We start from the raw sequence: 14459 nt of genomic DNA on the forward strand, positions 1-14459 counted from the left end.
AATGAAGTCAACGGCACAATGCGCAGCAGCCTCAAAGAAAGCAAACAGAATGTTGGGTATTATTAAGAAGAGTATTGCAACCAGAACGAAGGAAGTCATCATGCCTCTGTATCACGCGATGGTGAGCCCGCATCTGGAATACTGTATCCAATATTGGTCGCCGTACCTAAAGAAGGACATTGAGATACTTGATAGGGTTCAGAGAAGAGCGACAAGAATAATAAAAGATATGGAAAACCTTTCATACACAGACAGGCTAGAAAGGCTGGGGCTCTTCATCCTGGAGAAGCGGAGACTCAGAGGAGACATGATAGAAACTTACAAGATCATGAAGGGCATAGAGAAGGTGGAAATGGACAGATTCTTCAGCCTATTGGGAACTACAAGAACAAGGGGGCACTCGCAGAAATTGAAAGGGGACCAGTTTAGAACCAATGCTAGGAAATTTTTCTTTACTCAGAGGGTGGTAGACACCTGGAATGCGCTTTCGGAGGATGTGATAGGACAGAGTACATTAAGGGGATTCAAAGAGGGATTGAACAAATTCCTGAAGGATACGGGGATTGAGGGATATAGATAGAGTTTCAAGTTTATTTACATTTGATATATCGCTTATAAAAATATCTAAGCGATGTACAATTAAAAACCAGCAGATTGTGGCATTACATGTAATTTCACTTAAGTTAGACAATTTGACAAAACAATGTGGACAAACATGATTGGGTAGGAAGGAAGGGGAAAGTTACAATTGTATTATTTGTTAGAATTTACATAGAATGGGTAATACAATAGGTATGATTAGAATGAAGCAAGAGAAAAGAAAATTAAAGACATGTAAGAATATAAAATAAATCATTTCATAAATCAAATGCATCTTGAAATAGGTAGGTTTTTAACAATTTTTTAAAAGAAATAAGATCTTTTTCATTTTTAATAAAATTTGGTAGGGAGTTCCACAAGGATGGAGCAACCACTGAAAACATATCTTTGCGTCTAGTGCCGATTATTCTTAATGAAGGAACTGAAAGCTGATTAGATAAAGATGATCTTAAGGATCGAGGAGGATTATATGGAACTAACATTTTAGAAATGAATAGGAGTTCATTTGAGATTAATGTTTTGAAAACTAGAAATAATGTTTTAAAAGTGATTCGGTGAGAAATTGGAAGCCAGTGAGATTTAATGAGTAGTGGGGTAACGTGGTCGTATTTTTTAGCTTTGTGAATTAATTTGATTGCGGTATTTTGTATAATTTGGAGTCTTCTTCTTTCTTTCTGAGATATGTTTATTAGGAGAGAATTGCAGTAATCTAATTTTGAAATAATTAACGAATGAACCAAAATGTTAATAGATTTGGGATCTAAGAAAGTAGAAATAGAGCGTAGAAGCCGGAGTCTGTAGAAACAAGATCTAACTGTTTCGCTGATGTGATTATGAAATGAGAGATCTGTGTCAATTATTACTCCTAGAATTTTAATATGAGAGACAGATTCAAGAGGAGAATCGTTTAGAAAGAATGGAGCTTTTAAAGTTATGTTACTTTTCCATGTAAAAAGCATAGTTTTTGTTTTTTGAACATTTAAGGATAGTTTATTATTGTTTAACCAGTTTTTTATTTGTTCTAGTTTGCCGTTGATGATTTTTATTTCATCTGCAATTTCAGGGTTAAGAGGGTGCATGAGTTGAATGTCATCTGCATAGGAGAAAGCTGTGAAACCCAGTGATTGTGCAATAGTAATAAGAGGGGATAAAAAGATATTAAATAAAAGAGGGGAAAGAATAGACCCTTGTGGTACTCCGTATGGTAATGTAAAGTTTTCAGAGTAAGCATCATTGAATTTGACTTTAGAAGTACGATCTGAAAGAAAGGAAGTCAACCAATCAAGGGTTTGTCCTTCTATACCTATTGATTGCATACGGTTAAGCAGGAGTTCGTGATCAATTGTATCAAACGCCGCCGATAAATCCAAAGAGAAGAGCGCAACAGATTTGTGATTATCGAGATAATAATGAATATTTGTTACTAGGCCGATCATAGAATGTTCCGTACTGTGATGTTTTCGGAAACCTGTTTGGTTCGGATGTAGTGCGTTTGTGGATTCAATGAAATCAGTCAGCTGTTCGAAGACTAGTTTTTCAGTGAGCTTCATTAGGAAAGGTAAATTGGAAATAGGACGGTAATTGGATATGTCATCTTGGGTTATTTTCATGTTTTTCCTGATTGGAGTAATAATAGAGGTTTTCCACGAAATAGGAACAGTGACAGAAGCAAAACTCTTTTGTATTAGGGAGAGAATGAAAGGACCGACAGTATGAAAAAATTTCTTTAGATGGTACGGTTTAAAAGGTTCTAAGGAAGAGCCTTTTAAATTAATTGATTTAAGATGTCTTTCTAGATCTTCTAATGTTGGTATTCTAAGGTTTGAACATTTGGCTACTGGGATAAAAATTTTTGTATTTTGATTTTCTGGTTCAGGTGAAGTTGTTGTGTTATTATTTATTTTGAAATTTTGTCTAATCTTTTCGATCTTATTGCAAAAATAATCCGCTAGGTCTTGGGCTGTTGGGATTGGTGTTTGATTTGATATATTCCTTTTTTTGTAAGGGTTTATTGATTTAAGAATGTTAAATAGGGCCGCGGTACTTTTTGATTTTTGTATCTTGTTATTATAATAAGATTTTTTTGCCTGTATAATTTTGTCTTTATAATAAGTAGCATTGTCTTTAAATCTTTGAAGGTTGATGGAAGTTTTGGATGATCGCCATTTCCTTTCTGAGGAAGATGTGTTTTTATTTGAGATAATTCCTTAGAATACCATAGAGGTAGAGATAGGATTATGAAAGGGTATAGATAGAAGAATAATGGGGATTGAAAGGTTTTAGGCAAAGGATCACTTACAGGTCATGGACCTGATGGGCCGCCGTGGGAGCGGACTGCTGGGCGCGATGGACCCCCTGGTCTGACCCAGCGGAGGCAACGTCTTATGTTCTTATGTTCTTAAGAACTGCGATTCTGCCTCTCCCTTTCTTTGTCAATGTGCCCCCTCTTCCTCCCTTCCTGTGCCAACATGCTCCTCGTTGTCCTTCCCTCCTATGTCTCCCCCCTCCTCAAGCTGACTCCCTCCTTCCAGCCGTACTTCTCTTTGCAAAGTCACGAGAAGCGGCTCTGCATGCAGCCTGCTGCTGACCTGGAAGCCTTCCCTCCAAAAATACTAGGATTAGGGGGCAGGTGATGCGGCTACTAAGTAGTAGATTTAAAACAAACCGGAGAAAATATTTCTTTATTCAACATGTAATTAAACTCTGAAATTTGTTGCCAGAGAATGGGGTGAAAGTAGTTAGCTTAGCAGGGTTTTAGAAATGATTTGGAGCTTCCTTAAAAAAAAAAAAAAAAAGTCTATAAGTCATTAATATGGACTTGGGGAAATCCACTGCTTATTCCTAGGATAAGCAGCATAAAATCTGTTTTACTCTTTGTTGTCCTACCAGGTACTTGTGATCTGGGTTGACCACTGATAGAAACTGGATATATTGGACTTGATGGACATTTTGATTGTTTCAATAAGGAACCTCTTATGTTGGGTGTTTTTTTTTTTTTTTTTTTAGTATTTGTTTATTAAAAGTGAAGTTGCACAAACAGCCAGGAGTCAACAATTCCGGAACAGACAAGCAAATACCACAAGAGCAGCTGGCAAAGTCTAAGCAAACCAAAATACAAGAACCCCCCCCCCCCCCCCCCCAGTACAGGCCTTCAGCAGGAAATATGAGAAGTGTCCCCACCTGGAGTCAGTCATCCCCCAGACCCCACTCGAAAGCCTACTCACACCATTCGCTATCAATCCATTGTCAGCAACATTCACCCCCCCTCACTCACCCAACCCCCACAGTCATCCCCCCCGCCCCTAGATAGAAGAGCTGCGAAAGGAAAAACTAAAAATTTATAATAAACGAGAGCCACCAAAAGAAACAGGCAGCTCCTGAGAACCAAAAGGAATCCTCACCGCTCAAGCGGAAGCCCAAAACCAGGCAGGCAATTAAGGTACTGGCTCCATAATAGAAGCGGATTGCAACAAGCTATCCCACAGGGCCACATATTATTTCTGATCAAAGCTAGAGGAGCCTCCATATCACTGTCAGTCAAAAGTGGCCAATTCCCGCAATTTAGCGTGCCACAGTGCAGTAGGGGGGAGAGTCCTCTGAAATCCAGCTAGATAAAAGTTTTCTTGACTACAAGTAAGACATTATAAATTAAACGCCATTGGGGGACAGACAAACCCTGCTCCAGTAGTGGCTCCTGCAGCCTCAGCAGCAAGACTCCGTAGTCCCACTCCACAGACTGCATAAGGGTAGTCTCCAGCAATGGCAGCACCTCCCTCCATTTGGTGAGTTTGAAGCATTCCAGAAAGGAATGAAGGTACGTACCCGGCTGACATTTACATTTAACACAGAGTGCATTGTCCCATAGGCCCAGTCTGGCTCCCCTCTGTCTAGTTAAATAATAACGATGCAGGAGTTTATATTGAGTTTCCTGATACTCAACAGATTTAGTGAATGCAAAAAGAGGAACAAAATACTCTTGAAACTGATGCTTAGATCCCAGCGAACTGTGCAGGATAAAGAATCCCCAGTAGACATGGAACGCGGTCTCCTGTGATGCCTCCCCATTATTCTATCAATCTAATCCTTGGTCCAATCTGCTACTGTCCAGAGCTGATGCCATATGCAGGGAGACAAAAGTTAGCAGGCCTGGCCATCCGGCTCAGCCAGGACCGAAGGTAGCATTCAGACCTTGAGGTTATCCACGAAAAGGTAGGCTTCATCTACATCCTGCAGGGTGAACGATTTGCCATCCTTCTAGACTCGCAGCTTAGCTGGAAAAGTATGGGCGAACTGGATGCCTTTGGAGTGCAGGGCTGAACAGAAGGGTGACATTAGCTTGCGCTGTGCCGCCACTGTGGTAGAGTAATCATTGAAGAGAAGTATCTTCGCTCCCTTGTATTCCAGGGGCCCCTTCTTATGGTACACCCGCAGGATGTCCTTCTCCCTCCAGCTGTTGTATCTGGCTATCGTGGTGCGAGGTCTCCTATTCTCTGGCTGTTGCGGGGAGCCGATCCGGTGGGCCCGTTCACAGGCAAATAGCATGCCGGTCTCCTTCAGCTGCAACTGTTCCAGGAGCCAGGTAGAGAAGATGTTATAGAGCTCCGCATCTTTAGCTGCCTCCGGAAGTCCCACCAGCCAGAGATTATTTCTGCGGCTCCGGTTCTCCTGCTCATCAAGCTGCGCTTTCAGATTCTCAGTTTCCTTTTGCAGCGTGAGCACTCGGGCGTCAAGGCCGCTGCACGTGTCCTCTTGCGCGGCTACCCTCTGCTCTACTTCGGTAAGCTGGTGAGCATGAGAATCAAACTTCTCATGCATTTCCTCCATGCCCGACTGGAGTTTATTTAATCGGTCTGCCAGTGCTGCAGATAACGATTGTGTGATCTCTTGCACCCAGTCCCCTATGGGAACTGTAAAAGTCGCGGTCTCCTCTTCCATTTTGGCCAGGATAAGAGCAGGCCGATCTTTAACTGCTCGTGCCGGTTTTACAGGCATACCAGTCAGCTGGGAGCTGTGGAAACCACTACAGCCATGGCAGAGCGCCTTCTTTGCCTCCCCAAAAAGCTCGATCCAGTCGTCGGTGGCAAATAACGAGATATATAAGCTGATATTAAGGAGGATATGAGGAGGCTCCACTTGCACGCGTCCGTTCAGGCAGGATGCATCACATGACCCCCCTCTTATGTTATTATAAATGCTTTTGAAGGTACTAAAATAACTGTTTTGAACTACTGTCTTGACATTCAAAATGTGTTTTTGGTAGTAATATGTACAGTGAAGCCAACAAATTGCAGCCTGTCTTGTTTATTCCTTAATTTCTGTAAGTATAAGGTAGTTCTAAGGACTATTCCTAGTTTTTATTCCTGATTGAGGAAGTGATCTCATTTACCTGGGTCATTCCATATCAAGTGAACCAGGGGTCCAAGTTCGACCTCCAAACTGAAAAAATTTTGTGTTGATGTTACCTAGGGTCTCAAACAAAACCATGAATTTTTTTATAATGAATCTCTATTGGTTTGAGACTTAAAGGCAGCTGAGGCACCTTCAGTTGGCTGAGTCACCTCTGGTTGGCTCTCTCTAGTAACTTTTGAGAATCCTCCACTGAGTGCCTTTGAAGTGTCTGCTCCTTAGGAAGTTGAGACTCTCTAGGAGATGTCAGTCAGGCATTATATTTTATGTTTTTAAATCTTAAAACAAGATAAAATAAAGTCTAGTATCTAATATCTAACAAGATATTCCTGGTCATTAGAGACATAAATCAAATGACTGCATTTCACAACATGGAAATTATTTGAAAGTTTTAATGCAGTGGTAGATTCTGCAGGATATCAGAAATTAAATTAAAATATGAACTTCAACTCAGATTGTAGTTATGGTTTTATCATTTTGCAATTTCTGATCCTGATATCCTTTTGATGATCCAATTAACATATGTGGAGGCTTTTTGTTGTTGCTGTTGTAGATCCAGCTCAGATCACAAAAAGAGTTTTTTTGTTTGAGAAGTACAGGGAGGCAAAAAGTTGCCTTTATCCAAAACTTAATCATGAAATTAAGTGAAAGAAAGTGAAGGACTAGTACCCAGGCATAGAGTGAGCAGAAGTATGTAAATATTTGAGCAGTAAATAGCATATTTAACCTGAATTCTAGGAGATAAATTGAGAACACATTATTGTCCTATATGATTAAAGTGACCATATGTCCCATTTTGAATGGGACCTTCCCGTTTTTAGATCCCCTGTCCCGTTGTCCCCACGCACAGCTTTGGTATGCTGAAATGTCCTGTTTTCAGGGACAAAGTCCCGAATATGTGCAGGGGGGATAATGTGAGAGGCAATCGAGTACCCTCCCTCCCTCCATGCCGTGCCAAAGCCAGCCTGCATACTTGCCTCCCTCCAGCGCCGAAGCTTGCCCCCGCTGCTGCTACCTACCCGCCAAAACCTGGCCTACCGCCGCTTCAACCCCCACCCTCCCCGGTCCAATGCCCCAACTAAAGAACAGTAAGGTCCAGGCACCGGCCCACAAACCTTCTTCCTGACATCAATTCTGATGTCAGAGAAGAAGTTACGGGCCAGCCACTCACTGCCTGGCTGGCCTGGAACTTCCTCTCCAACGTCAGAATTGACATCGGGAAGAAGGTTTGTGGGCCTGCGCCTGGACCTTCTTTTTCTTTAGTTGCGGTGGGCGGCAGCGGACCGGGAGGGGGGCTTTGAAGCAGCAGTAGGCCAGGCTTCGGCAGGTAGGTAGCAGCAGTGGGGGCCGGTCCGAGGGGGAGGGCAGGCTTCGGCACTGGAGGGAAGCAGGGAGGCAGGCTGGCTGGCTTTAGCGCGGCAGGGACGGAGGTTGGCTGGCTTTGGGGGAGGGGGTGGGACAAAGGCTGGAAATCAGTGAGGGGGGACATAGGAAGGAGCACTGGGGGCACTAAGGACATAGGAATGGGCATTAAGGACATAGGAAGGAGGCACTGTGGGCACTATGGATATAGGAAGGAGCACTGGGGGGCACTAAGGACATGGTAAGGGGGCACTAAGGACATGGGAAGGGGCACTAAAGACATAAGGGGGCACTGAGGGCACTAAGGACATGGGAAGGAGGCACTGGGGGCACTAAGGACATGGGAAGGGGCACTAAGGACATGGGAAGGGGCACTAAGGACATGGGAAGGAGGAGGCACTGGGGGTACTAAGGACATGGGAAGGAGGCACTAAGGACATAGGAAGGAGGTACTGGGGGCACTAAGGACATGGAAAGGAAGCACTGAGGGCACTAAGGACATAGGAAGGAGGCACTAAGGACATAGGAAGGAGGCACTGGGGGCACTAAGGACACAGGAAGGAAGGAGGAAGGGAATAGAAAGGGACAATTGTTGAGCCTGAGTGCAGAAAGAAAGAAATGAAAGAAAGGATGCACAGTCAGAAGGAAACGCAACCAGAGACTTATGAAATCACCAGACAGCAAAGGTAGGAAAAATGATTTTATTTTCAATTTAGTGATCAAAATGTGTCAGTTTTGAGATTGTATATCTGCTGTCTTTATTTTGCACTATATTTGTCTACTCTTCTATAGTTATTGAGGTGACATTGCATATTTTAAAGTCATCTGCCTTAACATCTTTGAAACCCCCCCAAATATAAATGATAATTGGGGGCGGAGCTAGGGCGGGATTGGGGGCTGGACTGACAATTAATAGATGTCCCATTTTGATGAAAAAAATAAATGGTCACGTTATATATAATGGGGTTGGTGACTTTTTTTGTTCATTTTCCAGTGTTTTCTTGTAAAGAAGGTTAGTTTGAGATATACAGTTTTTGGCACTTACATTAGTTTCATACATTTCAAGAATTAAATAATGTTGCATTTGTTTGTGTTTTTCACAGCTGTGTGCAAGCAAGGTTGTGACCTTATCCATGGGGGCTGCAATGAACCTGGAGAGTGCAAGTAAGTATGTTTCAATTGATGTTAATTGCAAGGAGGAAGAGGCTGATGTAGTGTTTACACATATTAAACTTAGAACTTATGGTCTTTATATACCACCTTTTAAAAATTACCTTCAAAGATTCATTACACTCCTTCCTGCTATTCCAGGACTTGTGGGGAATACACTTCTCCCTCAGTATTCGCGGGGGATAGGGGCAGAGCCGGACTGCGAATTGAGAAAAACCGCGAATATCTTCTTGTCCGGCTCTGACCTACACCCTCCTCCCTCCCGCCTTCCCCCTGGCATCCTGGCCTTACCTGGTGGTCTAGAGGGCTTTCGGGGCAGGAGCGATCTTCCTACGCTCCTGCCCTGTACAGATCACCAATAGGAAATGACTGCCGTGAGTTCCTGTAGTCTCTCGAGACTAGAGAGTTGCACGGGGACAGAAATCCCACCCATCCCCGCACGTCCCCACCAGGATCCTCTCCGTCCCCACCCATCCCCGTCAGGATCCTCTCCGTCCCCACCCGTTCCCGCAAGGAATTATCTCCATCCCCACCCGTCCCCATAAAAAGTAGCAATTACTTCTGACAGGATCATCAGTTCCAATTTCTTTTGTGTTGGCGCTGCTATTTTCCTTGTGGAATCTCTTTGGAACCCTTTTTTTGTTTTCTGTTCAGGAAATTAACTTATAAACCCCCTCTTTTACTAAGGCTGACGTGTCCATTATATTATATGGACTAACCCTGCTTCCAAAGCCTTCCATTCCCATGGGAGTCCCGTTGGCTAGAGGGGGGTCCCCGTGGGAGTTCCGTGGGCCAAAGGGGGGTCCCCGTGGGAGTCCCATGGGTTAGGGAGGATTCCCGCGGGATTCCTGCGATCCGCGATCCCTGTTCCCGTGCAGACCTCTACTCGAGACTACGATGGGAGCTCACGGCTATTTACTATTTGCAAACCGGACTGTTGAAGGGTTTTTGACAGGCCTGCCTGTCTTTTTTTATTCAGTCCTAAGGGAGTCCCTGATTGGCTCAGGCGCCTCAAGTCCCTCCCAAGGGGAGAGGAGCCTGAGGCACCTGAGCCAATCAGGGCCTTAAGCTCCTCTCTGTGCATCACATGATGCACCGGAATGGGGCCTAAGGTCCAGGCAGATACGTCGTTGGAATTGGGAGGAGCAGGAGGGACTGAGAACCCCTCCTGCTCCCAAATTGGAAGTAGGGGTATGCCTGGCCAGGGGTGGGCCGTCCGGTCGGGGGCTGGGAGGCCTACGGAACAGGAGGGACTGAGCACCCCTCCTGCTCTCAACTTTTAAATACGGACGGTGCATTGCTAGGGGTGGGCCATGCCAGTCGCAGGCAGGAGACCTACGGAGCAGGAGTGACTGAGTACTCCTCCTGCTCCCAACTTTTACAAGGGTGTTGGATTGGGACGTGCGGGTCAGGGTGTGTGCCATTCCGGTTTGGGAGGGGGGGATGCCATGCTGGTCGGGAGGCTTTTTTTTTTTTTTCATTTTTTAAAATAGGCCTGATATTTTGCGGCCTATTCAAGTTTCAAGTTTCAAGTTTATTAAATTGTTTGATTAAACGCTTTTCCAATTTCAGAGCGTTTTACATAAATAAAATAGAGTTTAAAATGGACTCACTTATACAATTACTATTCTTCTAAACAAACTGGGTAACAACATTAAACAGGAAGACAACTGATAACAATGGGAAGGTGGGGAAGAAATACAATATTTGTTAAAAGATTACATAAAAGGGAAACATGTTAGGGAGATAAGGGGATAAAATGATAGACCGAAAAAGGTCAAGAAGAAAGAGAATTTATAATCTGTCAATTAAAGGCTTCTTTAAAAAGAAGACACTTTAGGTTCTTTTTAAATATTTGTAAGTCTTGTTCTAATCTTAAATATAAAGGAAGAGAGTTCCATAACATTGGTGCCGTAACAGAAAAAATGGAAGCACGGCGGGTTCCGATAACTTTTAAAGAGGGAACATTTAAAGTACATTGTGAAGCTGATCTGAGAGCTCTGGATGAACTGTATGGAATCAAGAGCCTATCTATGAAAGCCGGAGTATTAGATTTTAATGTCTTAAAGACTAAAAGAGCTATTTTGTAAGTAATCCTGTAAGATATTGGCAACCAATGAGCACTTTGTAATAAAGGTGTGACGTGATCGAACTTTTTTGAACCTGAAATAATCTTTATTGCAGTATTTTGAACAATAATAATAATAAAAAAAAGCCGGCAGAAGCTCTGACAGTAATGACAGGAGACTGCTTCTCCTGTCACTACTGTCAGGGTCTGCGCATGCTTGAGGACGCTCTCTAGCAATCTATGCCGTGGATGTGGGGTGTCAATGGTCATCCCCATTTGCATGCAGGCCTTTTGTGAATTAGTCGGCCTGCATGCAATCGGGAACGGATCGGACACGGAATCGGGGGTTAGTGAATCTAGCCCAAAGTTTTCTCTGACACCCAGGAATAATAGAATCTGATGGTCTGTGCTATGACTCATGGGGGAGTTTCGCATCAGAGCGATAGGTCAGGGTTTGAGAAGATTGTTTACTCTCCTTCCATATTCAGGTACAGAAGCTGACATGCTATGTTACACAATGTGATAGTTTTCCTAGGTGGTGATTCACTGTCCCTTGGTTTGAATGTATGGGTTTGTCTATGATTTAACTGAAAATCTGTTGTATAAGACTCTTGAACTTTACAAAAAGACTAAGCTTATCATGAAAATACTTGCAGTCAAAAGGTTTAATTATTCAGTTCTTGCTTGTTTAAAGTCTTTTGGTTTTATTTTGTATTTTAAGTGTACTTACGAGTAGTACTAACTTGCTTATTGTATTGGCACATAGTACTGTTATACATTTTTGTAAAAACAGGTTTGGAGGATGTTGCAAAAAGTTTAAAGCAAGTAAGTAAATAAAACGATTTTGTAAGTCTTAATACCTTTATGGGTAGTGTGCTATGCAGACTACATTTCAACTCTGATTAAAGTAAACACATTTTGTTACTTGGTTGTTCAGACCTATGGAATGTCATCCTGTGCATGTCACTGGCAAATTTAGTGGCTTTCCATTCTGCAGGGCTATTTTTCCCTTACATGATGCATTTGATTTCTGTCATCAGTGTTAGTGGCTCTGATTTGCTTTCCTGTCTTTTGAATGTTTTGGCTAAAGCTTCTAATCAAAATCTGTACGTGTAGAAGAACTTTGTTTTATTCTTTCTCAGGAAAGGCTGTTAAAAAAGTTACTTGATCAAGGAAATAACAGGACGTAGTTGTGTGTTTATTTTTAAATTTCTCCCTTTACAGGATGTGCAAGTTCACCAGGAGTAAGTAACATTGTTTGTTTGCTTGCTTTTAGTCAGGCTATTTAGAGCCACTTTAAGTGAAGATTTGTTTTTCCATGGACACAGAATAAGGGAAAAGGCACGAAGTTCACATAAGTTGTCAACTGATTCTTTCTGAAATAGATTTAAAGCAGCAGTAATGCAAATGCAAATTAGACCTGTTTTTAGAGGAAAAAGATGAATGAATATCATGATGTAATTTTAAATGTAGAAGAATATGTTCTTTATCCCAGGACAAGCAGGCAGCATATTCTCACATGTGGCTGATATCATGCACAGCTTTGAAAGTGCATCGCCACTTTAAGAGTTTAATAAAGTTTGCAAACTGCTCGCACTGTGCATGCACAAGTGCCTTCCTGCCTGATGTAGGCTTGCAGTACCTCAGTTTTTAGTTTTCCGCGGAGCTAAGTCGTGTTTTTGAACGCTGTTCAAAAAATTTTGTATTGCCTTCCCGCTCACGCGTTTTCTTCTGTTTTTATAATTGTTTTAAGTATACTTACTTTTCTTAAAAAAAAAAAAAAGTGGGGAAACTTTTTTTTCCCCCCTTTTCTCGCAGGCTTCATCTGACAAGGCCCTTTCATTTTCCTCAGTCATTGAGTTTGATTTGGCTGAGACACTTTTTCCATCGATGTCCCTTTTCTTTAAAAAATATATTGTACCTTTAATAAAGAGGTTACTGAGCTGTTGCTTTGTTAATCTTACCAGCGTCCTGTATTGAGAGTGGCGTGTTCAGACTCATTTTAAAGGAAAGAAAGCCAATTGAATCCCTCTGTGTCATCTTATGAGGGAACGTAGGCCTCTCCTTATAGGCTGACTAGCTCAGCAGCTACAACTCAGGGTGACACCCCACCCCACCCTCTTTCCCTCTCCTACCCATACCAGTGCTGTATTGCAAACAAAATAAACAAAAAATACTTTTCCTCTCTCTGTTAAAATCCTAGCTCACGTTCGTGGTCTAACACCAGCTCTGGCAGGATACACATTTCATATATGTAATCACAAAACAGAAAAAAAAATTTTTTTCTATCTTTTGTTGTCTGGTCATTAATCAAATCATGTTGGTCTTAGGCTCTGGAACAAACGTGTTCTGATAATTCGCTTGCCAGGGTCTCCTGCTCATTTGTCGTTTACTTTCTCCGTGCTAACCATCCATCTTCCATCTCTGTCCTCCCGTCCCCCGGAGGTCTGGCATTTTCCTTTTTTTCGTCTCTATCCCTGCAGCTGCAGCAGTAGACTCCACCATCCCAAGCCATCATCTCTCCTTTTCTCAACTACCCTTTCATCCAGCATCTCTCCCTCCTTCCCACCACCTCAGGGCCCACCATCTCTCCCTTTCTCTTCCCAGCTACACTCCTATCCACCCCATCCCCCACACTCACCATCCCTTGAGTCCAATTTCTCTAACTTTCTGTTCTTCCCTCTCTAAATCACATTGTCCACCATTTCTCTCCCTCTCCTCTGTTTTTAGACCCATTATTTCTCCCTCCCCCCTCACTCTGGCATATGCATGTCTCTTTGCCTCCCCCCCCCCCGCGAAGGCTTGCATGTTCCCCCTTTCTTTGTAGCGTCCTCTAGCTTTCCCCCCCCCCCCCCCCCGGCCTCCTGGTCTCACTTTCAGCTATTTTTTTTTTTTAATGAATTGATCTGAATCGGCGAATCGGGCAGCACTAGTTGGCAGGGATTTTTAGAGCAGCAGAAAAGAGTGGGCATCTCTTCTTTTGGGGTGGGTGGCGGGGTTTTAGGTCAGCGGGAGAGTGTGGGCATCTCTCCCACTGTTGTGTTGTTTTATTGACAGCGTTTTTTTCTGTGCATGTGCCCTTCGCTATCACTAGCAATGGGCACATGCAAATTTAGTGATTCTTCACTGCTGTCCGCTGACATCATTTGCATGCGAGATTTTTTTTGAGAATGTCTCGGGTTTTTGGATTCATTATTAAAACGGTTGTGTTAGCAGACCGTTGCTTTTTAATGCGTATTTTTGAGAATCCTGGCCTCAAACAGTATTGTTTTGATGACCCACTCTAATCTAATTTTATTTTATAGCTCATTTAATAATTTCTTGTTTCTTGTAGCGCCTAGTGTTTTGACTAGTCTTCTTTACGTATTGTAATCCTCACTTTATCATGTAGTTGAATTTGTGGCTCCAGAATATGGAACTTGTGTGCAAGAAGTTCAGATCTTCCAAATGTCTGTTTTCTTCTCATGTCTGTTACTCTAGCTACTAACTTGGGTCAAAGGTCATCTAAGAGCATTGTACTGGGAATCTAGCCAGAAATTGGAGCTGTAACTGTTATTTGGAGTTATTTTTATCTCCACTAGGTATGTGGCAGTGTGGAATACAAAATAATGGTCTACACCAGCAGCTGAGTATTTTAGTATAGCAGCATATAGTGAGTGTTTAGAGAAACATGATGGTAGGTAATGGCCAAATGGCCTATCCATTCTGCCCATCTGCAGCATCCACTATCTCCTTTTCTTCCTAAGTGATCCTACATACCTGTCCCATACTTTCTTGAATTCAGATAGTCTGTCTCTACCACCTCTACCAGGAGACTATTCCATGCATATACCACCCTTTCTGTAAAAATGTA

General features: G+C 42.7%; 1 protein-coding gene across 5 annotated transcripts in view; it reads left to right on the top strand.

Annotated features, from left to right (window-relative positions):
• JAG2 (jagged canonical Notch ligand 2) overlaps nucleotides 1-14459 on the top strand; it is a 288684-nt gene that overhangs the window by 97254 nt on the left and 176971 nt on the right. For all 5 annotated transcript variants that reach the window (XM_033952670.1, XM_033952665.1, XM_033952666.1 and 2 more), the window contains one exon: nucleotides 8472-8532. In XM_033952670.1, the coding sequence (XP_033808561.1) occupies nucleotides 8472-8532 (61 nt within the window). The remainder of the gene's footprint in view (nucleotides 1-8471; nucleotides 8533-14459) is intronic.

Source organism: Geotrypetes seraphini, chromosome 7, assembly GCF_902459505.1.
Source record: "Geotrypetes seraphini chromosome 7, aGeoSer1.1, whole genome shotgun sequence".
NCBI lineage: Eukaryota > Metazoa > Chordata > Amphibia > Gymnophiona > Dermophiidae > Geotrypetes > Geotrypetes seraphini.